The sequence below is a fragment of the Saccostrea cucullata genome, unplaced genomic scaffold (genome assembly GCF_032062105.1).
Source record: "Saccostrea cucullata isolate Sc308-1 unplaced genomic scaffold, CSIRO_AGI_Scuc_v1 ctg2744, whole genome shotgun sequence".
NCBI classification, from domain to species: Eukaryota; Metazoa; Mollusca; class Bivalvia; order Ostreida; family Ostreidae; genus Saccostrea; species Saccostrea cuccullata.
In genome coordinates, this window is record NW_026923407.1 from 8,852 (window position 1) to 36,659 (window position 27,808).

General features: G+C 34.2%; 1 protein-coding gene across 1 annotated transcript; it reads left to right on the forward strand.

The window, feature by feature from the left end:
- Window positions 1-273: 273 nt before the first annotated feature.
- LOC134263931 (uncharacterized) lies at window positions 274-27,726 on the forward strand. The gene is made up of 17 exons (XM_062746285.1): window positions 274-462; window positions 3,434-3,577; window positions 6,453-6,684; window positions 7,680-7,755; window positions 7,918-8,085; window positions 8,454-8,660; window positions 8,772-9,060; window positions 9,451-9,613; window positions 10,006-10,112; window positions 14,967-15,082; window positions 15,544-15,641; window positions 17,056-17,111; window positions 17,360-17,559; window positions 20,955-21,096; window positions 22,825-23,037; window positions 24,703-25,626; window positions 26,148-27,726. The coding sequence occupies exons 1-17, from the start codon at window positions 372-374 to the stop codon at window positions 26,303-26,305; spliced, it is 3,384 nt and encodes a 1,127-aa protein (XP_062602269.1). The 5' UTR covers window positions 274-371; the 3' UTR covers window positions 26,306-27,726.
- Window positions 27,727-27,808: the final 82 nt, after the last annotated feature.

Here is a 27,808-nt window from a genome sequence, read left to right on the forward strand (position 1 = left end):
AAGCTTTAAGTTCTTTATTCAAATTAAAAATAATAATATCATCGTGTATGCATAGATTTCGGGGTTGTTTATCCTCCGGTTTCATTTGACCCAATTCTGTTTTTTTAATTCCTGTATATTGCCTTTGCTGAAAATTTATATTGTTTAAATGAATTTTCGAGCATGATTGTTGTTCGTCATCTGGAACGAGTACTCCCATTTACAAAACAGGTGACGAGAACAAGGATGCCAGAAAGTGATTTAGATGTTTACATAGGAATGAAACCGGAAGCTAATAACAATTTTCCGTAATGTATCGAGTCGACATATAAAATGCAAATCCCCTGCTTATAAATATGATTTAGTCGCTGGACTCTGGCTTAAATACAACGATGACTTGGCAATTCATAATTCCGCTATTTATTTTCATGGGAGTTTTAGAGAACGTAACTTTGCAGGCAATTAATACTAGTTATGCATCTCGTAAGTTTTTTTGTCTATATTGATATTAATCGTTTTAATTGCCCCTCATTTAAAAATTTCCTGATGGTAATTATCATAATTATCATCTGTTGCTAAGAATGTTCCTTTTGCAAAGTGATTTAACATACATGTATATAATATGCCTTTTTTAACCAAAAGCATTCGATAAATTTGAAACAGATTTTAGTTAAATCATGTATAAATAATTATCTTTCTATAAATAGCACACAGTATAGTTTTATGCTTTATCAAATTATAGCTAATTCAACTTTGTGATGTAGCCAATTCAACTAACTTCCGACTGACATACAATTCGTGCAGGGAATATACATGATCTGTATAAAAACGAACATAACACGTTAATTGCATATATGCAAGTTTGTTACGAATTGGAAATATGGTTTTTTTCCTTTATTGTTATGACGAATACAATTGTGTTCCTCAAGCTGCCATTTGCAATATGATTTCTTTAAACAAGATTCAAAGAGGAAAAGGCTTGATTTAGATAGTATTATAACAAGTTACAACCACAGTCAGATTGTTTAGTTCATCTCTGAGTTATATTAATATTCAAAATGGAGTCTGTTGAATTAATTTGAAGACGTCCTCAAGCACATTTTTTTAAAGTAGGGAAATATATGGTAATAACGGACAGTTCTCAAACTCAAAAGTCCATAAAATTTATATTTTAAAAGTAGAGGAAACACAAATCTCTAAAATATCAGAGGTGGGATAAGGTGCCATGAGGGTTGAGTATCCATTCCCCACCTGTCATACCCGTCGTGTGCTCCTTCTCATGGGAAAATCCGTCGACAAGTCAGTGTGTAAATATAATCGCCTAACATTATGTCTGAAAAACGGCATTAAATCATTAAATACTAGTATTTGGTTTAGATAGGTTGTATTTACTTGCAGGGTCATTGTATTAACCAATTTGAAAGAACATAAGAAATGATGACTTTAAACGAGACTTCTAATATTCTTGTTACATCAACTTGACTGTCAATAACTTAATTCGTTTTCAAAAACATTTAGAAAACATATAACATATAAAAAATAACATCTTTTTTCCCTGCGTTGAAAAGATCTAATGAATCAGCGGTAATCATTTTATCTGGTATAACTATTCCTCCTTAAACATTAAGCATGGTTTTCCGTGTGATCCTCGTAATGGTTTCTCTGTTTAGAATTAAAGCTCACGTACTGGTACTGTTATGGAATAGAAGGGTTAAAATTGAAGCACCTCCTACTTACATTTAACCTGATCTCGGATTATTTGTATAAGTGTTCTTCTAACACGGAAGTTTAAGAAGACTGCTATCTTGTCTAAGCAAAAAGTCAACGACTTTTGAGTTCTTCAACCCTCCAAAACATTTTTTATATTGAAAATATTATTTAAAGAAAAAATATGATGAATATTTAATAATTAATTTAAAAGAAATCTTTGGGGGGGGGGTGTAAAGAATGAATACTGTTCAATTTCAAGCTGTTTTTGATTGAGTATAAAAAATTTTGTACCATTATTACCTGCATATGTATATAGGGGTTATGTTCCCAGTAAATACGAAACACAGAAGATTGATCTACGTATGAATGATTTTTAAAACGGGATAAGCCATTGCCAATGTGATAAAAGAATAGCATCAACAGGTTAATTTGATTTTATCATTTTGCAAGTTTAATTTGCAAGGACATTGTATCGACCATAGAACTTACGATGATGACTTTAAACGAAACTGCTGAAATTGTTTCATCAACTTGTTTGTCCACAATTTTACCTCGTTTAAGAAATTGTTCATGCGTAGAGCATACTCCCGCATATCGAATTAACTGATATATATAAACTCAGTATACAGATGATAAAGGTACAGTCTGTATATTGCTGCATAAGTAAGGAAAGTTGACGAAAAATAGTCATCAGTTTATCATAAAGCTTGGTTGTTAGTTTATCATTAATGTTTTTTAAAGTAAAAATATCCAAATATGAAACAGATGTGTCATATCCTGTGGTATCTTTTATCTCAAGCTCACCAGGATATATCGTATTGACATAAGAATGGAAATTACCATTGTTAATTGGCAATGCGTCGTCGATATATCTAAATGTAGATATTGTCAATCAGAAACTCGAGCATTTTTATGTCAACTTCATAGTACTTGTGTGTATAATCAGAATGTTAGTAAATTTACGCGTTCCATTTTTATTGAAAAAGCAGCTGTCAATGTACACTTGTATGCATGAATTTTTAAAATTTGAACACATTAATTAGCGTGGAGGGAAATTCCCATTATAGTAAATTAGTAAAACTAATTCCTTGCTTGTTTCAAATTTTCCATACTCATTACACTTGTTTTCTGTAAAAGGATATCGGATATTTGTTTCTATGAAATATTTAAATTTTGACATGGAGCTAAAAAAAGTTGTTATATTACGAAACAAAAGCGTTTGTTCTCTATTTCATCCGAAATCTAGAGGAGATTTTGGATCGGAAACCCATGGCTAGTGAAGATGTGCTTCCCCATATGACTGGGTTTATTTTAAAATACATAAGATATTTTAAGATAGATGGTGATACTTTTTTCAACGTAAGCTATAACAGATGTAACATTCATTTATGTTGCATTACTAATTGTGATTTTTGATAATTTGTATCTCAATTTCTCAAATGCTTAAAATTAACCAACTATGACGTATATCATATAGATGTAATTGGAAAATACATTATTTTGTATACTCTTTATTCATATTATTCTGAAAATAATTTGATGAGCCTTTATATAGTTCCATGAATAAAATTAACTGAAACTGAAAAATCGCGTAAAGAATAAAAATTTGTCAAAATGTAACAATGCAGATCGTTACATTAAAATTATCTTCTATTTGTTATTTAGTTCCTATTAAAACCTTCTATCTTATATTGTCAAATTTTCTTGTCCGTGCTTGTTGAACTGATTTTTAAATAAATTTCAGTCTCTTTGGAAGAGTTGGTAAGTGGATTTCGTTTCCAGCAACTACAGCTGTCAACAACAATGATGAACGCTAGTATTCACGCGAGACTTCCCGAGAAGTTGGCTTCTGCAGAGGCACAAGAGGCGGATCAAAGAGAAGCAAAAGGTTTTTTTCTTATCTATTATGCCCTATATTTTCTAGGGTGTTCCAAATCATACCTTTCTGCAACCATACTCAGTAATAGTCATCATTTGTTACGACTTTAGAAATTGTATTGGACTGTTGGCATGCATGGTCACAGATTTTTATGAAATTTATATAGTGACTTGTAATGACGCAAGTTTATTAAAAATATCATTTTTGGTTTCCATGCACCTTTGTTGCCATGGAAATACATACCCATATTCTTCACTAAAATGACCCGTTTCCATGGATACAATTTTTCATTTAAAACTTTTAAAGTATGTTTCATAAATGTCTTCAAGTGGTTTCCATTGTCATTAAAAACTAACTTTGCGTGACAAAATTGTTTATAAGTGGTTACAGAGAATATGGCTCTTAAGGTTTCGTCAAAGGTCAACATGTCCATAAATTTATTTTTACAACAGCCCCAAAACTATGTGTGGTATAAAGTTAAAACTTTTATACACATGCAGTTTATAAATTTTTCACTGATTAACAGAAAGAAATCACTTGATAAAGAAATACTTGGAAAAAATATTAATTGAGAAAAATTCTTCTTAAAAAATGCATATATTTTCAAAAAATACACCTTATTAATTCAGTGCGCTTAGTGAAAACCATCATTGCAGAATCAAAAAATGTTAATTGATGAAAGGCAAGTTGGACTTGGATAGCCTCTGGAAAGTTGTTTTCCTCGTTTTTTTTGTCAAAATGTTAAGACTTGAAAGTGAAAGTACATTGCATATGGCGAATTCTATAGGGGTCTTGTCTTTATACATGTCATGCTTTCAATAACAGCCTTTCAGAGACCATTCACGTCCAACGTGCCCTTCAATGATAAACATATATTATTTCTGCAATGATGGTTTTCACAAAAGAGACAGAATTAAGCAGGTGCATTTTTTCTTTAAATATGCACATTTTCTGATACAATTTTTCTAAAAAAAATATCGTTTTAAAAATATTTGCTAACAAGTGATACTTTCTTTCTATTAATCAATTATTTATTTATAAACTGTAAATGTTTTGACTTTATATCACACATAGTTTTGGAGCTATTGTAAAAATAATATTTCAGACATGTTGACCTTTGAAGAAACCTTAAAACCACATATACAACAATTTGTCACTTTATAAACCAATAGCTATGATACTTTGACACTTTAAATGCAAACACTTTGAATGAAGATCTATTCGATTAAACTTTCTATTTTATCTTGTAAGCTTTACTTATATAAACATTACTAAAATGCCTTATATAAAAGTTTTTTTAGCATCATCTATCCTTAAGCATTTGACATGTTATTATGTTGATGGATGTTTGATGAGATTATAGAGCTCCAGATAATTTTTTACTCTTAGTGTATTTTCTCCCTGAATTTCAAATCAATGCAGACTTAGTTTTGATTTTCAGTAAAATGGTATCAGATCATTTTGTTAATGTATGTGTTTTAGGAGAGGAAAAAACTACAAAGGACAATGTCTGCATTTATTTCAATTCATTTTGAAAATATAAACAAGACTTCCGGCTAAAACTTAGAAACATCCTTTTTGACAAGGAAGCTCAATGACATATACAGTCGATAAAGTTATCATAGGCACTTAAATCTTTTCCTTCATTTAAGATGATATCATAACGAGACTATAAATGAGAGAAAAAATCTTCATTAATATGGCAAGTTGAGAGAAATAGGAAATTAGCAATGGACCTATGATAAAAAATATATGAATTTCATTTCGTTTTTGAGTTTCGTTTTACGGAAATGTCCGATCTATTCATAGTAATTTTTGCATGCACGAGTGATTTGGCGCTTACTATAAATAGTGTTCCAGGCGTGTTTTTGAAGTTCGTTACAAGATTTCAAGGACATACATTTCCCTTCCCATCCCCGCCCTAAAAACTATGCAACGCATTGTATGTAATCATTATATACATGTACAGTTATGTTTTCTTGTTGATGAAGGTGTCAATTAATATTTTGTTACATATTTCGCCATCAAAATCTATGATTATTGATATATTTATAAATGCGATCTTGTAACGAACGCACCTAACCTAAACTATTTGTTGTCGTTTTTCAAATTAGTCATGAAAAGATTTATTTTCTGAAGAGTTTACGAGGGAGAAAATAAATGTTATTACAAACCGTATGTAAACATCTTACTCAGTAGAGAACTCTGGAGAATTCAGAACTCTTGATCGGTAAATTAATTAAATTAATTAATAAAGTGTCATGCAACAGCATGATATGCCCGTCCAAAAATTACAATATTTAACAGTTTAGAGTGCAAAAAAATCATGTCAACAGTGTTTCTAAGATTTCAATGATTTTTCTATTCCTTACAATATTTTTTTCAACAATCCCCTGTGGTGTAGGCATTAATTATAACAAATATTACAATATTGATAGATTTCTATACTGGTTGTGTAACTTGTGTTAGACCTTGTCAAATGCCTATCATACTAAACAATATCTAATTAGTCTTAACAATTTAATCTATACCAAATTAATTTTGAAAATAAAAGGCTGACCATCAAATTACATATGCTATAAACTGACCAAACATCTTTAAAAACATATAAAATACTCAATAATGTTTTTGAGTTTTAATGTCAGACGTGTTTTAATATACAATTCATATGAGAAAAATGGACATGCTGATTCCACAACACCCCCATAAAATTAGTTTTTAAATTGATTATACAGTGTATTATATAACAATAGAAGAAAATTAATTCGGTTTTTTTCTGAAGAATTAGAATTATTTATCGATTTAATTAACTCTTATTTATAAATCAAGAATATTTACCGTAACGTGTAAGTAATATATCGATTTTCAACCATTATCCTTCCAGCATTTAGAGCCTTTCATGAAGCCCAGACTCCATTTATCGCCACAACTTCGCGCTACAACTTGGGATACATAGGTCGTGGCTATGATTTATTCAAGGGGAACCCCCTCAGTGATGATGGAGTGGTGGATCAAGGATTTCGCCTCCCGATAATGGAATTACCCTACACCCACAAGTTTACTGCCGACGGAGAATATCGGATTCCAGATAATGTTGACGTCATTGCAGAATCAAGGTATTGGTTGATTAATCGATTTATTGATTGATTAATTGATTGACTGATTGATATATCCAGAAACATGTGGTAATTGTATGCATTCATTATTATTATTACTATTATTACTTGAATTCCTCTTATATAAATTGAAACTAGAGGTACTGTGAGCAATGAGCTCACTAAATGATACCCCCGCCCTCCCATAATGTCCATGTGTTGCTATGTATTGTTTTACGGTAATGTGTAAAGAGGAATAACTCGTCCTTCAAATGTTATTCAGAAGCTTCTATATGTGACGTCGTAGGTAAATATATAATGGAAATGTCCATGCTTTGCTATGGGAAACCTAAAATACGTGTCGAATAAAAAAGTAAAATAGGAGTTGCACAATGGCAATATGCAATAAGGATTCTGTGAAAGTTTCATTAAATTTCACACAGTAGTATAAGAGGAGAAGAGATAAAGCGTAACAGACGGACGGACGGACGTACAGACGGACGGAAATCCCGATTACTATATACCCTCCCACTTTTCAAGCGGGGGGTATAATAAAACCATCTATAAATTTGTATCATTAAAGAACAGAAACAAGTATTTTTTTGCGAGCACTGACGAGATATTAATGATATATATGCACTAGCATTATGTGTACTGAAATCTAAAACAAAGGTTTGTGAACAATGAGCTCACTAAATAATACCCCCGCAAAGTCCATGTTTTGCTGTGGCCGGGAAACCCAAAATATGTGTCAGATCAAAAAGTAAAACAGGAGGTGTACAATGGCAATTTGTAATAAAGATTCTGTGAAAGTTTCATTAAATTACACTCAGTGGTATAAGAGAAGTTTCGGATAAGCAATGGGTACCCCAAAGCGTACCAGACAGATGGACAGACGGATGTACAGATGGACAGACGGACGTACAGATGGACGGACGGTTACTATATACCCTCCCGCTTTTCAAGCCGGGGGTATAAAAATCGATTTTTCAAACATACATTTTTTTCTTTCACAGCGCCAAGTTTGGGTCCTCTCTCTATTCAGTGCAGTCGGAGTCGGACTATAAAAGCATGCTGAGTGTGGACGCCTCGGTATATCTGATTTTTCGTTTTTCGATTCTACGATAGTCAAATCAATTGTATTTTTTCTCTCTTTTGACAAGATGTCTTTGTATATAAAACTTTATTTAACAACTTGCCAATGCCGGTGTCTATAATTAAAAACTAAGATAATTTACGTTATTTTTTTTAAAGGTTAATGCCGCTGGAGGTGGTTGGGGCGTTAGTGCCAGTTTCAGTGCCAGTGCATCTTATCAAAAAAATACGCGGGAAATTCAAAAAGGGGAGACAACTACTTTAAGCATTGTAAGCCGGGCTGTGGCGTACAGAGCTAGGATGTCCGAGACCTCCAAAATGTCTAAGGTAAAAACCTTTTTTTGTTGAATAATTGTGAATGTAAATCTTCTAATTTGTATTCTATAATGAAATTCTAATAGCTGAGTGCTTCTCCGCTCAGCAAAAAAATAATATTTAGACATAAAAGAAATACATTTTATATTTTATAGACATTTTGCAATTAGAGAGCAATATTCAAATGCAGGGTGGACACTCGCAACTTTTTTGTTTTGTTTTTTTTTTTCTTTTTTATTGTTATTTAAAAAATACATTGAATAGCTAGTACATTTTCCGGGGAGAAATTTTCAGAATAATATCTAGCTTATCAAGGAATAGTACGATATTAGATGATTATTATTTTATACACAATACGATGAATTATCTGATTTCTCTAGGTAAATGAATACTTCGAGAAAGCTGTTATGTTGCTGCCTATGGAGAATTGTGAGGACGAATCATTGCAAGAAATGTACCTCAATTTTATACGCGAGTTTGGGACTCATTATACAACCCAAGTAGTCATGGGGGCTAAAGCCGTTCAACAGCTTACATTTGCCAAATCTGACCTTTCAAAACTGGAATCAGAAGGAATTAGTGCGAAGGTAAGACACCTTAATAAGAACATGTATGTAACTACAGCTGGAGAAAATATGCAAGATGTTGTTTTTAGCCAAGCTTGAAAGAGATTATATTTTAGCAAGCTATATTCCTAGGTAGCTGCACAAGCCTCCTTCAGCGGATTCGGTGCCTCGGGCGGTGGGGGATTCAGTGTGGGGGTTGGCTCCAAAGAGGAGTCAAAAGAGCGTGTACAAAATACCAACAAAGAACAATATGAATATTATATCGGTGGGAATCCACCATCCGGGGATTTTTCTTCCGGAAGTACCGAGAGTTTACGAGAATGGGCGAGATCTGCAGATGAGAAACCGGTACCGATTCAGTACAGGCTGACCTCCATTGAGACGCTCTTGAAGCCTGGATACTTTAAAGATATTACTTATGGTATATATACCATAACATGCTTAAAGTATTTTGAGTGTAATATTAAGCTTTCCATTTGGTTGTTTAGTTATCTTAAAGGATATAAATTATGCTTTTCTTTGCTCATGCTTTGTGTACTTTTTTTGCCCTGATATATTTTTTTGGAGAAAATCTAAATTGATAAAATTTAATGTGTGTGTGACAAAATCATGAAGTGTTTTAAATGAGCAGTATGTTGTTTCGAGGAAAATATCCAGAGTTGATTTTGATAAAAAATTACCTGTGCAGAACCAATGCTTACGTAGTCATTTAATGCTTACCAATTTATGGAATGCACATATTTTAAACTGGAAAAAAAAATCATCCAAATTTGAATACTAAAAAGATGGGGAATATAATCTTTAATTTTAGGTTTATTTGAAAGACGTCAATGTTTACGTCGGGCACTGTATACTTACTGTAAGGAGACGGCATCTCCCTCCCTGTGTAACCCACCAGACGGCGCTTCTACGACTCTTACGTCACGACGTAAACGACAGGCCGAGGAAGTCGAAAGTGCTGATGATGGTATAAAGTAAGAAACTCTGTACAAATACATCACCAGAATATTTTTTTTAATAATTAATGCTTCTGCAAAAGGTGCGGATATATTGTTATCTATCGAGTTATATGCAATGTGTCAAAGATAAATGGCATTATTATCATAACTTTATTCCATTTGAAAGAATAACAATATATAGATGTATGTATATCTCTGAATCATATTGGACTTTGTTTATTGCGATCCTTTTAATGAAATTTCACAATAAAATACTTCAGTTGGTTGTTTATACGGGAATAAATGTTTGTAAAATGTACTCACTTTTTAAGAGAACATTTACCCTTAGTCTTCGTGAAGCTTACTATTAAATCCTTATTCAAACATATGATATTGCCTCTCACAGTGTTTTGGTGGTTAATTTTCAGGTTCGGTGATTTTGTCACTCTTCGGAACATAAATTCCAGGAAATATTTGGCTTTGTCCACCTCCACGGGATACTTATATGGGACAGTCACGAAACCACTTGTGCAAGGTATGGAGGGGGGAAAGGGAACAGGGCTAAACATCTATCGTCTATACAACACAATATCTTAATCTACCTTTTTGCAAAATGTTGCGTACTTAGCGTAAATTAAAATAAGCTAATTGTGACAAATGTACTTAAAATGAATTCTTGCATAATATAATTAAATGAAATCAACCTTGTATTGATATCCTTGTCCAAAAGATACATATCGCTCAAAAGTAACAGCAGCTTTTGAAGAAGAAAGTGTCAAGAATTGTTACAATAATTTGAGATACTACAGTAACATTAACATGTACAATTTATAAATGTATGTATTGAAGTGCACTCATTTTCTGGATAACATATAGATGAACGTATCATTATTGCAAGAAAAAATTAACAAAATAAGATATTTAATTTGAAATGTAAATAAAATCTTATTGCGTCATAAATACCGGTATATAAGAAATCAAAGTACTGAAAGTACTGAATCGAGGTGACGTCTTCCAGTAAAATGTGAAATTCACCACCAAGTAACTGGCATATACAAAAACTTAACTAGGAGATATCCCAATGAAAATCATTGGCAAGAAAAAAGTGAGCAACACGACAAATGCATTTTTAACTTATTTGATGTATAAAAACTGAACTAGTTATTCCTAAGTACCCCTCACCATAAGCGGAAAACACCTCGCATTTCTCTTCCAATTATATTTTGATTTGTTTCTTGTTACACAGTAATAAAGATGAACATTATTTTTAATGATATAATCGGAAAAGTACAGCTACTGGGATTTTATAAAACCACTAAATATAACGTGTATCCTGCCAGTGTCATTTTGTCCCCTAACTCAGGCACCAGGGTCCTCTACAACATATTGAAGAATTTTTTCCCATAGTTTAACTTTTTATACCCTTTTCTTGAATCTTAAACACGAGAAATTGTTTTCAAGATTTCAAATAGTATTAATAAATTGCATTTTTAAAAAGGCATACACAAATACTGTTAAAGTAACGTATTTTATATGTAAAAATGTCGCGCTAACGCGATCACAACACATAGTACATTCGGGCAATTGTATGCAAAAAAAAATAAATAAATAAATTTAAAAAATTAAGTACTCATCATGGTGTGTCATGTTGAACCTTTGTAATAGACCTTCATAAAAATGGCTGACAGGGAAGCTGAGCATGTAGACGCACCTGTCGGGGGTTTCGATCAAATATCACACAGGGGAAAAGGTGCTTACTGATTTCACATAAAATATGAAATCAATAATTAAATTAGTGTAAATTTTATTTGTTATGACGCATTTTGTAACTTAACTGTTATTATAGCTTTGAATTTGATTGTAGGTTTTCTGCATGCATAAATTACGTCACATTCGCACTCATTTACAAACTGCGCGGAGTTTCCGGAAAGGGATGGATTTAGAGTACTGACGGATTATGGGGATTTGGCGATACTCATGCAGTTATACAAATACAGAAATGCTAACAAAAGAATATTTGGCATACAGATATGAATAATGTGTCGTATACTTTTGATATTCCAGGCTTCGGGGCCATAAAACTTTGATGAGCTTACTCTTGATCTCAGTATCACTTTTTCACTAATACTAGTAATTCCTAAGGTAAAAGTGAAATTAGGATCAGAAGTGAGATCATCAAATCTTATGGCCCCGGAGCCAGAAGACAACATTTAGCATTTAAGACAAAAAAATCTTCTCTTAAGTTTGCTATTTTCTCGCCAAAGCAGGCCTGTTTAGACAATTTAAAGAAAGGTAATATTGCATTCTAAAATTTTACATCCCAAATAGTGGATTAGGGGATTCGTGATCTTACCCTAGTGATGGATTTCCTCCACCAATCAAAATCTATTTATAACTCTAATGTTTTAAAAATATAAGTATCAAATACTTAGCATAAGTGTAACGAGAGGACAAAAACATATCATAATAATTAAAAATTATAAATATCACGGAAATACCACTGGCGATATTTGAAAAGCAACATTCTGTTTTAATTCCTGTTAATCCTCCTTTTTTAAAAGGAATATTTCACCTTTTATTGAAATGAATGCTTCTTCCACGACTGAAGATAAATATGTTTTTAAAATATAGGAAAAATTATTTACAGGTTTCTCAGACCGGTAAATACAGGAAAACAAATTTGTTATCTCAGGGACCAAATTTAGGGAGATGCCGCTTAGAAGTTTTTAAAATCTATGTAGTCCTCTTATAGTGCACATCGATCATTATTTAAACTTTGCAAAATTATATTCATGTCAATGATGTATTTAACCTAAGTAAAAAAAAAATCTTCAGAATGCTAAAAGAGACAGAAAGGTATATCTAAAAAAATATATTGTTTGATTTTTTTCCAGTCACAAGGCATATAAATGTCTAGCTAGAAAACAAATAATTCGTTTTTATCATCCAAAGTTTTAACATATTAGACTTTGTGACATCCTCTTCAGAGTTTATTTTCAAATTCCTTATATATCATTATTTCTTTCTTTGTGAATTCTTTATTATTAAAATAGAAACCACAGAATAATAACTTAATTACATGTATAAATTAAATATGTAAACTAGATTAATAGCTCTAAAATATACATGTATGTCTGTATTTACAGTATGGATCAATCTTTTGACAATGAAAATGGTCTAAATATTAACATTAATTCATCTCCAACATCTTTAGTATGACATAGATTAGATGTCCAGCTGTTTTGCGTATTTTTAATATGCGGTATCGTAAATTCTAGAGGAGTTCCGACAGAGTATTCGATGAAGTGGTCAATAGCATGCAGCGTACAAATGCGCCGCTATTTTTCACCTTTTTCAACAGTGATACCACCAATCGGAATTATAAAATAGGGACGATGTTATCACTCTCTAAATAGATTTTTTTTGTTTAATGAATAAAAAAACAGAGGGGTGAAAATAACTTCGCTTTTGTGATAACCAGAACCACTGGGCCAGGAAAGATGAAACTCACGTGGAATCATCCTCAGGTAGTGTAGATTCAAGTTTGTTCAAATCATGACCCCCGGGGCAAGGGTGGGGCCAAAATGGCCGACCCAAGTTTTACATAGGAATATATAGGAAAAATCTTTAAAAATCTTCTTCTCCAGAACCACTGGGCTAGGAAAGATGAAACTCATGTGGAATCATCCTCAGGTAGTGTAGATTCAAGTTTGTTCAAATCATGACCCCCGGGGCAAGGGTGGGGCCAAAATGGCCGATCCAAGTTTTACATAGGAATATATAGCAAAAATCTTTAAAAATCTTCTTCTCAAGAACCACTAGGACAGGAAAGATGAAACTCGTGTGGAATCATCCTCAGGTAGTGTAGATTCAAGTTTGTTCAAATCATGACCCCCGGGGCAAGGGTGGGGCCAAAATGGCCGACCCAAGTTTTACATAGGAATATATAGGAAAAATCTTTAAAAATCTTCTTCTCCAGAACCACTGGGCCAGGAAAGATGAAACTCACGTGGAATCATCCTCAGGTAGTGTAGATTCAAGTTTGTCAAAATAATGACCCCCGGGGCAAGGGTGGGGCCAAAATGGCCGACCCAATTTTACATAGGAATATATAGGAAAAATCTTTAAAAATCTTCTTCTCCAGAACCACTGGGCCAGGAAAGATGAAACTCATGTGGAATCATCCTCAGGTAGTGTAGATTCAAGTTTGTTCAAATCATGACCCCCGGGGCAAGGGTGGGGCCAAAATGGCCGACCCAAGTTTTACATAGGAATATATAGGAAAAATCTTTAAAAATCTTCTTCTCCAGAACCACTGGGCCAGGAAAGATGAATCTCATGTGGAATCATCCTCAGGTAGTGTAGATTCAAGTTTGTTCAAATCATGACCTCCGGGGCAAGGGTGGGGCCAAAATGGCCGACCCAAGTTTTACATAGGAATATATATGAAAAATATTTAAAAATCTTCTCCAGAACCACTGGGCCAAGAAAGATGAAACTCACGTGGAATCATCCTCAGGTAGTGTAGATTCAAGTTTGTCAAAATAATTACCCCCGGGGCAAGGGTGGGGCCAAAATGGCCGACCCAAGTTTTACATAGGAATATATAGGAAAAATCTTTAAAAATCTTCTTCTCCAGAACCACTGGGCCAGGAAAGATGAATCTCATATGGAATCATCCTCAGGTATTGTAGATTCAAGTTTGTTCAAATCATGACCCCCGGGGCAAGGGTAGGGCCCAAATGGCCGACCCAAGTTTTACATAGGAATATATTGGAAATATCTTTAAAAATCCTTCTCAATTATCACTGGGCCAGGAAAGATGAAACTCATGTGGAATCATCCTCAGGTAGTGTAGATTCAAGTTTGTTCAAATCATGACCTCCGGCCCTGGGGATAGGGTGGGGCCAAAATGGCCGACTAAGTTTTACATGGGGATATGTAGGGAAACCTTTTAAAATCTGCTTTTCAAGTATTTCAAAGCTATGATTAGTGATATTTATATGGAATCATCTTCAGGTAGTGTAGATTCTAGTTTGTTGAAATGACGAACGCCTGGAAGGGGGGGGGGGTAGTAAATTCAAGCCCGATGTGCTCAGGTGAGCGCTGTGGCCCCTGGGCCTCTTGTTCTGTTTTGTTTTAGTGTATACTGTTCTGTTCTCTCCCTTGCCTGCGATCGACGTTCAATACACATACATGCAGGTCACGATCTCTGCCGTAGCCAGTTGTTTATATTTTACTTTCGCTAAAATAGTTCGGAGCGTAGGGATACTTCATATCTTATTCCCACTCAGGAACTTGTATTAAGTATTTGTAAATCCATAAAAACTCTACTTATTGCTTGGAAATCACATTAAATACTTTATAGATCTTGTTCATTTTCTAACAGTCAACAGTATCACTAATTATGACGGGCTCTTTCAAATCAAGTCTGGAGATGACGATTCCACGACACTTGGAACTTCGTTGGTGTATGGTCAGAGCTTCAAACTTGTGTCGGTGGAGGTTTGTTCAATTTTTTTTTTCAAAATTTGTTTCACAATTCTTGACTTGATGTTGTCAATGGAAAGTCACTGCTACAAATGTCTGCCAACAAATATCGGCTAAGGGTATACAATGTTTAAATTAAATCAGTCTGAAAATAAAAGTCCATTTTCTACATTACGTCCGCAAGCAATACGTAGGCAAACAAAAATATGATTACATAAAATAGCACGACGTGCATATTCAAGCTCTGAGTTATCACTAAGTTACTAAATCCCCAAAAATCACTTGAAATTATGCACTCATATCATAGAAAGTTTAAAGGAATAAAAATTTGTACACACTAAAAGGTTAAGTGGTCAATATGGTTAGTCAGACATTTTTGTGGCGAGTTTTGTGAAGAGAAAATAAAAGAAACATTCATTTTTTTTTTCAATTTTCGCAGAATCATGAAACAATCAATTGATATGCATCTTTTCAAGGGAGAAAATCTGTTTACTGGAAGATTATTTATTGATGATGTGAACAAAGCCTCAGCAAGTAAACTTGAAACTGCCTATAAAAGACAGGACGGGCGAAAGTATGTTTTATTTTATGGATTTCAATTTCAGACACATTAAATCAAACTCCTTTAGATAACCTCATTGAAGCCTGAAGATTTCATGATTATAAAATATACATACAGTGGACCTTCAGATATCCGGACGCCAGATATCCGGACGCTTCACCTTCCGCACGATTTTTCTCGGGAACGGATTTTTTCAACGTAATTTTGACTCATTTATCCGGAATTCCGCGTTCCGTATCCGGACGGCTCTTTTTTACTACAAAATGTATTTTTACGTTATAAATTGGTTCATTTATCCGGACGGTAAATTTTAATTTGTACTTCAATTCTTGTCAATATTCACGCCTGAACTGAGTGATAATTGTTATCAAAACACTAGCCGGATTGATTGTTTTTACACCTGTGACCTGTTATGAATGACTTACGATGATTAGTGTACACGTTAAGCATGCTAAGTGGATATGGTCATAATATACGAAAGATTAATACGCAAATGAAAATAAACAATTAACTGTGTTGGTAACAGAAAACAATTTTCTATTCAGTTATTTGTTATCCGCGAGATATTTATAATTTTAGTACAGATCTGGTTTTAAATATTTTTCTATTTATACACTGTTATAGACGGGACGACATAGTTTCATAGTCTACACACATGCATTCACAAATCGGTATTGTAATTTTCATCTGTAGATTGGTGGCAGTTATCATCGAAAAAAAAAAGTAAAACATTCAATCAAATTTAAATAATTTTAGACAATCAATGAATTACTGCGTGAATTTTTATTATGTCAGATTTAGCGTGGATGATTGTTCAAATTAAAATTGGACTCGATACTGACAGCTCGCTTGGGTGTAAATGAGAGAATTTGCTTGGCTATGTTCATCAATTTATAGGAAGTAGAAAGTAAAAACTAAGCTGGGAAATGAAATAATAATCTGCCCATATAAGCTGCGTTATATCCAATGTTTGTCATTCTGCTGACCAGCTACAACCATGTCTAGATCGAGCGCGAGTTGGCATTTCGTATATTGCTTGAAAAATATTTATTATATTTGAAAAAAAGTGTAAAAGTAATGCTGCTGTATACTAAATATATAGTGTTTAAGAAATTCAATTATTATTTCTATATGATAGCATTTATCATTCTTTATATGAAAGAGTCACAATGCCAATACAGTGTACCTGGAAGAGAAATCAATAGAATTCAGATATCCGGACGCTTCACTTATCCGGACAATTTGCCTGGGAACCAAAGCGTCCGGATAAATGAGGCGCCACTGTATATAGATTCTGCGTCATTTTCCTTAATACAAATATACTCAGTGTTAACAGTTTACTGCTCTTCACAAAAATGTGAAATTTAAAAAGTTTCTGGGGGAAAAAAATCGTTACTTTTCTCAAAAGTTGAATTTCTTTTCAAAGATTTTCAGCTCCAGGGGATATCACTGATTTCTCCGTCTTCCTAAGATTGGAAAAAGGTAAAACTTATGTCATCATATTCTGTTTTTATTCTTTAAGTTTGTATCGTTTTATCACCATGCTTACATACATTAAGTGAATGCTTTAAAACAAATATAAGTATCATTTATTTCATACACTTTTTATTTTGATATATGCTAGTATTTTCCAAGTTGTAGAATTTCTACATTATTTTTTTTTATATATATCAAAAATTTAAGTTTAATACTAACAATATTTTTTTTAATTTCTTCGCCTTCAATTTTAGATCGGTCCTATTTGATAAGTTTGAGGATAAGCTGTTCTGGAAGAAACAATCCTTCACAATATCAAGTGAATCTGGAGGGGACAGCAGGGACTGCAAAGTTTGAAATGGACAACCTATGTAAACGTGGATACGGGTATTACTGGCATCATGGAGCCTTTGCCGACAAAGATATCGGTCAATTTGAACGTGTCAGATTTATGGTGTGTACTTTCATTACGATTATTGCGTGGACCTTGAGATCCACGCAGAAAATATATAAGCGAGGTTAAACCGGATGCCATGCTATCAGGCTACGCATGCGCGAGAATGCTAGAGAGTTTCAATCGGCAATCCTCGGCTGACTCGGATACACTCCGTTAGTGTTTGAGGTACGAGCCACCCGAGGAGCTCCGAGTGAGAGAGTTTGCTCCTAAGACAACTCGCCAAAAGAATAATTCGCCCTATTTGAATTTGCAGAATATAGATAACTTAATGTCATCTGTTATATGTTTAGAAATATGTTTAAAAATAGCCCGATTTTTAGTTCACCTGAGCCTAAGGCTCAAGTAAGCTTTTCTGGTCACATTTTGTCCGTCGTCCGTCCGTCTAGCTGTCCGTCTGTAAACTTTTCACATTTTCGACTTCTTTCAAGAACCACATGACCAATTTTGACCAAACTTGGTACAAAATATCCTTGGGTAAAGGGGAATTCAAATTGTTAAAATGAAGGTCCAATTCCCATTACAAGGGTAGATAATCAAGAAAAGACAAAAATAGGGTGGGGTCATTAAAAATTTTCTTCTCAAGAACCACTGGGCCAGAAAAGCTGAAACTTATGTGGAAGCATCCTGGGGTAGTATAGATTCTAAATTGTTCAAATCATGACCCCTGGGGTTGGGCGGGCCCACAATGGGGAATCAAAGTTTTACATAGAAATATATAGGAAAAATCGTTGAAAATCTTCTTCTCAAGAACCACTGGGCCAGAAAAGCTGAAACTTATGTGGAAGCATCCTGGGGGGTAGTGTAGATTCTAAATTGTTCAAATTATGACCCCGGGGGTTGGGCGAATAGGTATTAAAGTTTGTGAATTTTATGGCCACAGGTTCAGGGGTTCTGGTGTAAGGGCGGTGCTGTATACATTCATATAGTGAAAATACATTTATATTTGAAAATCTTCCTCTCTGCTCCTTGGTATTTAATAAACTAATTAGTATATAGTTATAATGAGCAAGAGTGCCTCAACCAAATTTGTGAATTTCATGGCCCCAGGGTGAGGGGTTTAGCTATTTGGTGTAAAGGGGAGATAGATCTTTTGATTATATAGTGCATATACATTAATTCTTTGAAAATCTTTTCCTTTGTCCCTGGGTAATATGCCAATAATCTAGGTTTATATATTTATGACGAAGAAAGGTGCATTCAGCAAAATGGTCATTTTCATGGCTCCTGGGTCAGAGGTATCGGGGTGGGGGGGTGTTACATATTCTGAAAATAAATTAATGGCTTTGAAATCTGCTGTTTAGTATTAATCAACTATTTATGATGAAATAACAAAGAAAGTGGGCGCACTAGATGGGCATTCGGCAGGAATCAATTCTGATTTAAATGTCCAAGCACCATGTAGTTTTAATACATATTCTACAGTATCTTATACAATGAACCTAGAAACTTCATGAGAATGGATTGATTCTGTCTTATGTTTGTTTATTTGTAAATATTTTTATTCAATTAAAAGGTGTCATGAAAGATAAATTATCTATGCTGGATATATTTCATAGAATATAATAGAAGTCTACCACTGAATAATTTTTGTGCTCAGTTTTCAAATGCACTGAAATATTGAATGTAACAGAAGGATCGAAGTTGCTAGTTTTTTAAAAATAAGTATTCAATATTTTTTCATCTGGTGTTACTTTGTAGTTACATGTACAAGTTCATGTATGTTTATTTCTATTTTGATAGCACTATAAATGACAAAATATGAACACATTGAAAAATAAAACAATCAATGTAAAATAATTTATAAAACATAATTTGGAACTTTATTCAAGGAGAATTTTTTTTACAACCAATTTAAAGATTTCAAGCAAAAAGAAAAAAATAAATAAAATATAATAACCGTATTCGAACCTAAAATGCTGCTTCGATATGGCTTGAATCCAGCGACAAACCAATGTAGCTACCGCTGTACACTACACGTAGTTAGTATTTAAATAACTATTTAAAGCCAAAGTCCTATACAATTGGACTTTGTCAATTTTCTACCAAATAATAAATGGGAAAAAGTTAGATTTTGGTATTTCTGGGTCATCTCTCAATTTTTTAAACAACTGGAATAAATTTTACGGTTAAAAATACACTGAGAACGCATTTAAAAGTTATGGAGAGAAAACCCAGAAACAACAAAATTAATGAAAAATGGCTATAAAAGGGTCCATTTTTGCATAATTTGACTCGTACGGCTATATTCAGGTGCATATTCAAATAAAATCAAACATATGTAACTTAATATTTGCCCATTTTACATTCACCTACAACACAGTCATTGGCTAGGTTTAGAAAAATATGTATAAATCAATGATATTTTTTTATTCTTTTTATGAGCCACTATTCCTGCCGATTCGCCATCTAAAGCGCCCACTTTCTTTGATAAAATTTCCAAAATTTTGAAATATGTGGCCTCAGGGTCATTGGCTTCTGTGGGGTGGGGTGCACAAATGGTTACGAAGTGGAAGTGCATTTTCTCTGTTACTCTGATCTACCTCTGGGTATAAAGTAACTAGAGTAAGCATGCTAAGTGTATAATCATGAATGTTGCCTCTTTCAAAATTGTGAATTTCATGGCCTCTGGTTTAAAACACGAACCAAATTCAATTGTTGGAAAGTTAAATTGTTACATGATATTCAGGTGACCTATAAAGCCCATGTGCCTCTTGTTTATTTTACTTGTTTAATTTCGATCGGGATTGACCAATATTTTAAAAAAAAAATTTCTAAAATTTTGCACTTCATTTCAATTTCAAAATTTGGTCAAACTCAGAACATTCTCCTCATGAATATCGCATCAAGTGGGAAACAACAAGCTTATTCAGAGAATTTGTGTCCCCCCACTTAAGGAAAAATAAAAAGCATGACTGTGCAGATCTAGGAGGGTGTAGAATGTGGCTCTTTAAGAAAGGCAGGCGGGGCCATAGCGAGTTATGGTATACAATTTCATTACGAAATCTTGAAATTCATACATTGCCTGAAAATGAAAGTTTTACACACACACAGAATTTCCAAATTTACGAACTTGGCCTTTAACCTATTGGCCTCAAAATAAAAAGGGTTTTACTTGGGCAATAGGGAGTTATGGCATAAAATTTCACTGGAAAACCACACAGTCTTAGTGAGATATCAAACAGAAACGGAATATTAAGCAGAAACGGAATATTAAATAAAAAAGATCCTCTTTCATCCCCACCTCTATATTCGCGCGTGGTTTTCTTTTCCTAAATTGTGGGACAAAGATCCTCTGAACTAGCTTGTACTTGTGCATAGTTCTGTCGCTTTGTTGCTTAAAAAAAGAAGTTGTAACAATTAAAATGAACAATCATTTTTATTTCCACTTAAAGGGCAGAGGAACTGAACCAATCAAAGGGATTCAGATATTAATTGGACAGGGTCGTCAAATTCTTAGATACATAGCAACCGGCTTAAGTTGTATCGGATACGAATACAAGTTTGATATGAGGACAACAGAAAGGAAACCAGTTGGTATGCCTTTTTAAATTGCATGTTCATCTTTCTCAGAATTTCGAACTACCGTATATACTCGCATATAAGTCGGATTTTTGGGAGTTAAATTTTAGTCCAAAACTCTATGTCCGACTTATAGGCGAGTCATACAGATATTGGTATTTTTCTGGAAAGTGAAATGTAGCACTTCATATATATTTCCAAGGATTACTGAAGAACAAAGCATATATATGTATAATCGTTAATGCATTCAAAAATTTTACATATCGTACAAGTATCAAATTATTTTATTAGTTTTATTTTTATATTAAGTGTGCATTACTTATTTGTTTAATGATTTAAAATTAAATATCGGCGTTATTTGGAAAAAATATTAATAAAGACAACTAAATCATCATTGCATTGATTAAAAATGTCAAACGATTCTGGCAAAAAAGTTGTACCGACTTATAAGCGGGTCAATGGAAAATCCCTCCAAATTAACCTCAAGAAATAATACCGACTTATAGGCGAGTATATACGGTATACATGTATAAATTTGCATTCTTTTTTACCTGTCAAGCAGTGCAACACTATACTAGAGGATTAAATTACCCGGTGCGTGCATGTTTGTCTGTACGTCTGTTTTATACCTTATACTAGTACCTCATTTGTTTAGCCCATGAATTGCGTGGTATTATGTATCATTGCTAAATAAATGAAAACTGACTTGGGGAATCACTGTCTAGTTAAAGTATAGTATGCCAGGGCATCAACGATAGTGGGAAATTTAAATATGGAATAATTTGCATAACGGGCGAAGCCTTATTTGACCTCTTGGCCTTGAGTTTCGCTCATTTTTACCAAAAAAAATCCGACCTTTAACCTTGGCCATGAATTTTAAAAACTACTTGCTAAGCTTTCATACTTAATATGTGATTTATTTGTGTCAAGCCTTTTAATACGTATAGATATATTTTGACCTTGACCCTTGAGTTTGACCCAATTAAAAAAAACTTTTAAACTTGACCATACTTTTTTGAGCAGTTAGGACTAGGGCTTTCATTTTTTTAAAAAGATTATTTCTTATGACAAGACCTTCCTTTGGATGCCAACACGTTTGACCTTGGAGTTTGTCTTTCAAACCCTAGCCATAAGCTGTCATACGGGGCATCAGTGTTTCACAATCACATCTTCTTTTTTTTATTTGCTCCTCCGAATTCGGAATTTTCCAACATTCTAAATCACAGGCACTTGTTTCGGAAAGAAATTTTTAACCCATTATACTATGAGTTAAAAATTCATTTCCGAAACAAGTGCCTGTGTTCTATATACCAAAAAGTATTAGTGGTTGTGGTGAATAGTATATTTACAAGAAATGATTCATGTTGACATCCATCTTTTTACTCGGTGCATGTATGTTTATTTTTCAACATTTATGTGCGTTTGATAGAGTATCTACATGTATATCCTTGACTGTAACAAGAATATATTACTAAATGACTTTTTATTAGCCTTTATTTAGTACATCTCTCTCTCTCTCTCTCTCTCTCTCTCTCTCTCTCTCTGAGAAATTCGCTTTGTGACAGTAATGTAACTAATATTTACTATGCACCTGATCCCACCTCTTTAAAGGTCCCAGTTTGCTCCTATTTTGTAAGGTTTAATGGACTTTGAGCTTCAGTACTGTTTGTTATCTCCACCTATTTCATCAACACCGTTTCAACAAAAAATGGAATAAAAAAACATTGAAGTGCTTTCTTTCAGAAATTGACATCTACCCTGCACAGTTCTCCTTCCATAGTAAAACACATCCGGCGGGGAGCGTGGTTAGACGCCGGGACACGGTCTTTATGGAGGTCGTGTCAGCCGTGGACAGAAAGTCATTCTGGGGTCAACCAGTGTCCCACTTACTGTCAAACAAAAACGGAAAGGTCACAATAAAAGAAAAAGGACCGGTGCCGCACAAAGCCAAAAGAGGTGAAATTTTTTTTTAAATATGAATAACAAATTGTTCTCACATGTTCTGATTAAGGTCAGACGACACATTCCTTAAAAATATATAATTTTTTCTAAGAATTTGTTATTGAAGTGTAGGTACTTATACAAGTTTCCTCACAAAAAATTAGGGTACCTTATAATTACCATGCATTTGGACAAGATACCACATGGTCATATATACTGAGCAAAATGAGTTTAGCAATTTAAGATAGTTATTATAAAATAAAATGAAAAAGATAGACACAGCACTTACAATTAAAATGTGATATGAGCTTGTCATTACATAACAAAATACGGCAAATTCTATCGGCAATTGTATGCTGTTTTGTAAGAAATATCGTAAAACTGATCACAGATACGGATTTGAAAAGTCAGATTAAGTTTCAATATTGTGTAAGGCCTCCAGTTGCAGCAATAACAACAACACAACGGCGTTTCATGCTCCTTATAAGGTTTGTATCTAAAGCAAGGTAATCTGGTTCCACTCCTGCTGCAGGACAAGGGTCAGCTCTGCTACGTTGTTGACGTGATATCGATGTCTTAAACGACGACCAAGAATGTGTTCAATTGGTGACAAATCTGGCAATCGATCTCGCAAACCAATCAAAGATCTTAACATCATTCTGCTGAAGGACAGCTTGTGTGTCGTGCATTGCCCATGCGAGGCAGGACTGTCGATGACGTTGAGTTAGTGGTTTTGCTGTGAGAGATTTTCAAGCTCGAAGATATGCTAAACCTAGCTGGGTTTTTTTACACATTGTCATAATAATCCCAGTCCAATTGCACGGCAGAATTCGTCAGCAACTTTAGAAGCAGCCATGAAACGGTTACGTCTCGACGTTGTTACAGGTCAATGATCTTGCCTAACCGTCGTTTTTTGGGGAGGTTCTGAGCGCTGACAATTACTAACATGTCAGGTGGTCCGGGATCAGTTTAAAAGTCAACATATAGTGAACGAATGCACAAGAAAGTGTTCAGCGACATTTCTTTTGTGAGCAACAGGCGTAGTATCTCTATAGTCGTTCGACGTTCATTTTTGAAAAGTCCTAGATGTTTCCCTATTTGACATTTTTGCAATTTTTTTACCGGTTTTCTTTTTCAAGCGTGCTCGAAGGGTTTTTCAAGTAGAAATATTTCCAGGACCATGTGCGTTCGAGCGTAATATTTTGTATTGTTGAATTGTCACAACGTTGGACGATGCGGTTTCTGGGCGTCAAGTTAACAAAGAAGTGCGTGTTTTGTTACCTTTTTTTATATTGATTTTAAGTAGAAACAAAATAAAACAATTGCGAAAAATATTTTTAAAACTATACCTATGGAAAAACAGTTGCTAAATTTATTGTGCTCAGTATATATTTCTTATAACCCTTATGGGTAATCTTCTGAATGGCCTATATCACACTTATTGGTGTACTTATATTTATAAACATTTTAAAAACAATGTAGAAATCAGAGAAAACATATATTTGAGGAATGTGTCGTCTGACCTCAATGCTATGTCTTCAACTTATTAATTGTTGGCTTCCTTGCTTATGTTGCAATATACATGTGCTCCGCAGCTCGTACCCTTATCTCCTGCATTTGAAAATTTTAAGGTATACTTTATGTCATTTTTAATAGAATTTTTCGTATTTTTTCTTGCAGACTGCAATGGTATAGTTTTCCCCGACAATGGCAGACTTGGCGTTTATAATAATTTTGAAAACCGTTACTTCGTGTCTTTTGGCGTTGATGTCATGATAACCACGGTCACAATTAGGACCAAAAAGACTTATCAAGCAAACCAGTATACGGTGGAATACATTGATAGAAACAGTCCAGACTTTCAGACGTTACAAAACATTATCAGAAGACCTACCTCTGGAAATGTATATATAATGGACATCACTTTTCCAGAAATGTACCTCTCCGCAATCCAAGTGTACGTGAAAGGGGTAGCTGACTTCGCAGATAAAGTCTCTAGCTTGCTGATAAGAGGATGTCCTAGTGCTCTTGTAGAGGCCCAACCCCAAAACACAGATGCAGAGGAATGGGATCTTAGACACAGCGAAAACCAAATCCAAACGTACCCATATTTACGAGTTGTTCCAACACAATACAACGTGTCAAATTTTGATAAAGTTTTCCAAGAACTTGAAAAGCCTTTCTCCGTAACAAATTACAGAAAGGTGGTAGACTTTGAACCAAACCAGAGGGGATGTGTGGTGGACCAGGACTACATCCAAAACTATCTGATGCTCACTGACGAAATTGAAGGGCTGAAGTTCCGGAATACTCGCGTGATGTCTTCTGGGATATCTGTCACAATCATTACTGACGTCATGGCCATGAATAAGATTATGTACGAACAGAACATGCCGGCAGTGGATAGTCTGCTTCGTATGGCGGTACAGAGGTACCCCTGTAACTCCAGGGATGTTATCTTCTCTTTACGACAGTCGTCTGACGAGGGAGCAGCCCTGTCGACTACTGCTATAGGAGTGATTACCGTTCTAGCTATTTTGGTTGTAGCGGCGATAGCTATTTTGATAACTGTATTTGTGATAAGGCGGAAGCGCGTGACGACAGGTAAATATGCTTTTATTCGCGGTGTAGGTGTCATTGTGTAAATTTTTAGTTTATCGAGAGTTCCTAAAAAATTCATGATTGATTGTATGTTGTTTAACGTTCCCCTCGAGAATGTTTCACTCATATGTCACTATGAAGACGCCACCACTTGCCGGTGGAAAGCTGCAAATTTTGTCCTATGCTAGGCGCTGAGGGCCATTGAACAGTGATGGATATTTTTTCGTGCCAGCACCAACTGCGACACGGGACCTCGGTTTATATCCTATCATCCGAAGGACCGATCTCCACCTCCAATATTGGGATTCGAACCCGTGACGTAAGGATCAACTCCTTACTTCGCGACTCTAGAGCAGACGCTCTAACTACTGCACCACGCGGGCGACATACAACATGACATCCGGTAAATTCAAAATCCACACCATGGCGTACATGTATCTATTACTGAATCAATGTTTTCTTTCTATGAAGCTTGATTTCTCGGTATATATTTTTATTTAAATCTGTACATATTGTTTTTACAGTTGAACGACCTGATAGACAACCGATGATGGAGAAGAACATCTACATTGAAGAGGGGGGAAATGACGAGAACATCTACACAAACAGGTCCTTTGAGGATACGAGGCTTCAGCCCCAGGCTTCTCCTGCCATCCCCTCCCGACAGAGGCGGTTAACATAAGTCTGACAAAAGGAATAAACTCCTCCCACAATACATACACACACAAAAATAAGATATGGTGACATTTTCACTTTTAATGTTCTGAAGATTATGTTTGTATTAAGGTGCATTTAATATTGATCAAAACATTATACGTACGGGAAGCGTATGCAATATTTAATGAGATCCCTCAATACATTTCTTAACTTCAGCTGATATTTATATTGGAAGTAAATAATGACATTGTATTAAGGTGCTAATATATCATTGGGAATCTGTTCGTGCTATTTTTTATACCTCTGGTACAAATAAGTCTGTATTTGCTAAGGCACATGCATTATTCTATGTATTTTGCATTGTATTTCTCAAAAATTGCTCATTTATGTCCATATGATAATTAATGAATTTAAAGATTTTTTTGACTGGTTAAAACAGGTAATTTTTACATTTGTAAAAAAAATTATTTTTAATTTTAGTTGTTCTCTTATTTGATACTTACCTGTTTCAAATATGAAAGCATTTTGGTGAAAATTTATTTGGGGTCGGATATGCACACCTAGCTGTGTACATGTATACAGTTCTTCAGAATCATCGAGCAAAGTTCAGCCATTTCTGTCTCAATTGTATGCAATTTTGAGAAGAAATTGAAAATTATTCAAATAATTATACTTTACAATTATAAGGTTTTGTCCGCTTTAATGGAAACGAAAAATAATAATTTTATACTGTGGCAATTTCATTACTTCCCCTCCTCCTAAAAGTCCGGAACGACTCACTTGTTGCCCCCATCCCCACTTTTTTTTCTTTTGAAATCAAGGAATGGCACTTTCCCCTTTTTCGTGTATTATATTCATGATAAACTGGTGTCTTCTTTGCAAAATATAATTATCTACTTTGAAGGCGATCTAATTAAAAACAAACTTTTGTTCCGAGTCCACTACAGATTTTCTATATATAAAAATAGGGACATTAGATTTGGTTATTTCAATTAGATTGCTATAAACAGTTTTCATTTTTAACCTACAAAATCTCTGGAATCCGTTTACGGGGTCACATACCTCCTGCCTACTTACACTACCCACCCCCTTTTTTTCAAATCCTGGATTATGTTTAAGCAAAAATGACAAATGATCCGTGCTTCTGTGGACGAATTTGGTCAATGATTTAATATGCTACCTACATTTCTTCTTTCATAAACCTGTTGTCCATTTGGTTATTGCGAGTACTTGGGTGCAACTTTTTAAATTGTTGATATAATAATCTTTATTTGTTATTTTCCATCCTCATTTCGATATTTTAGGCAAATGATGAAATAATCACTCCTTTGCTATTGGATTTGAAAATTCTAAAACATAATTTGTATCTCATTTGTAACCAAATATTTCATCAGAAGCTAGACGATGGGATTATACAGGGAAAAAAAACTAGAATATTTCTTTTTTTATGTGTGTGTGTGTGGGGGGGGGGGGATTTTTCACTGTACATGTAATGGGGATGTCCAGTTTTATTTTCATTTGATTAGAT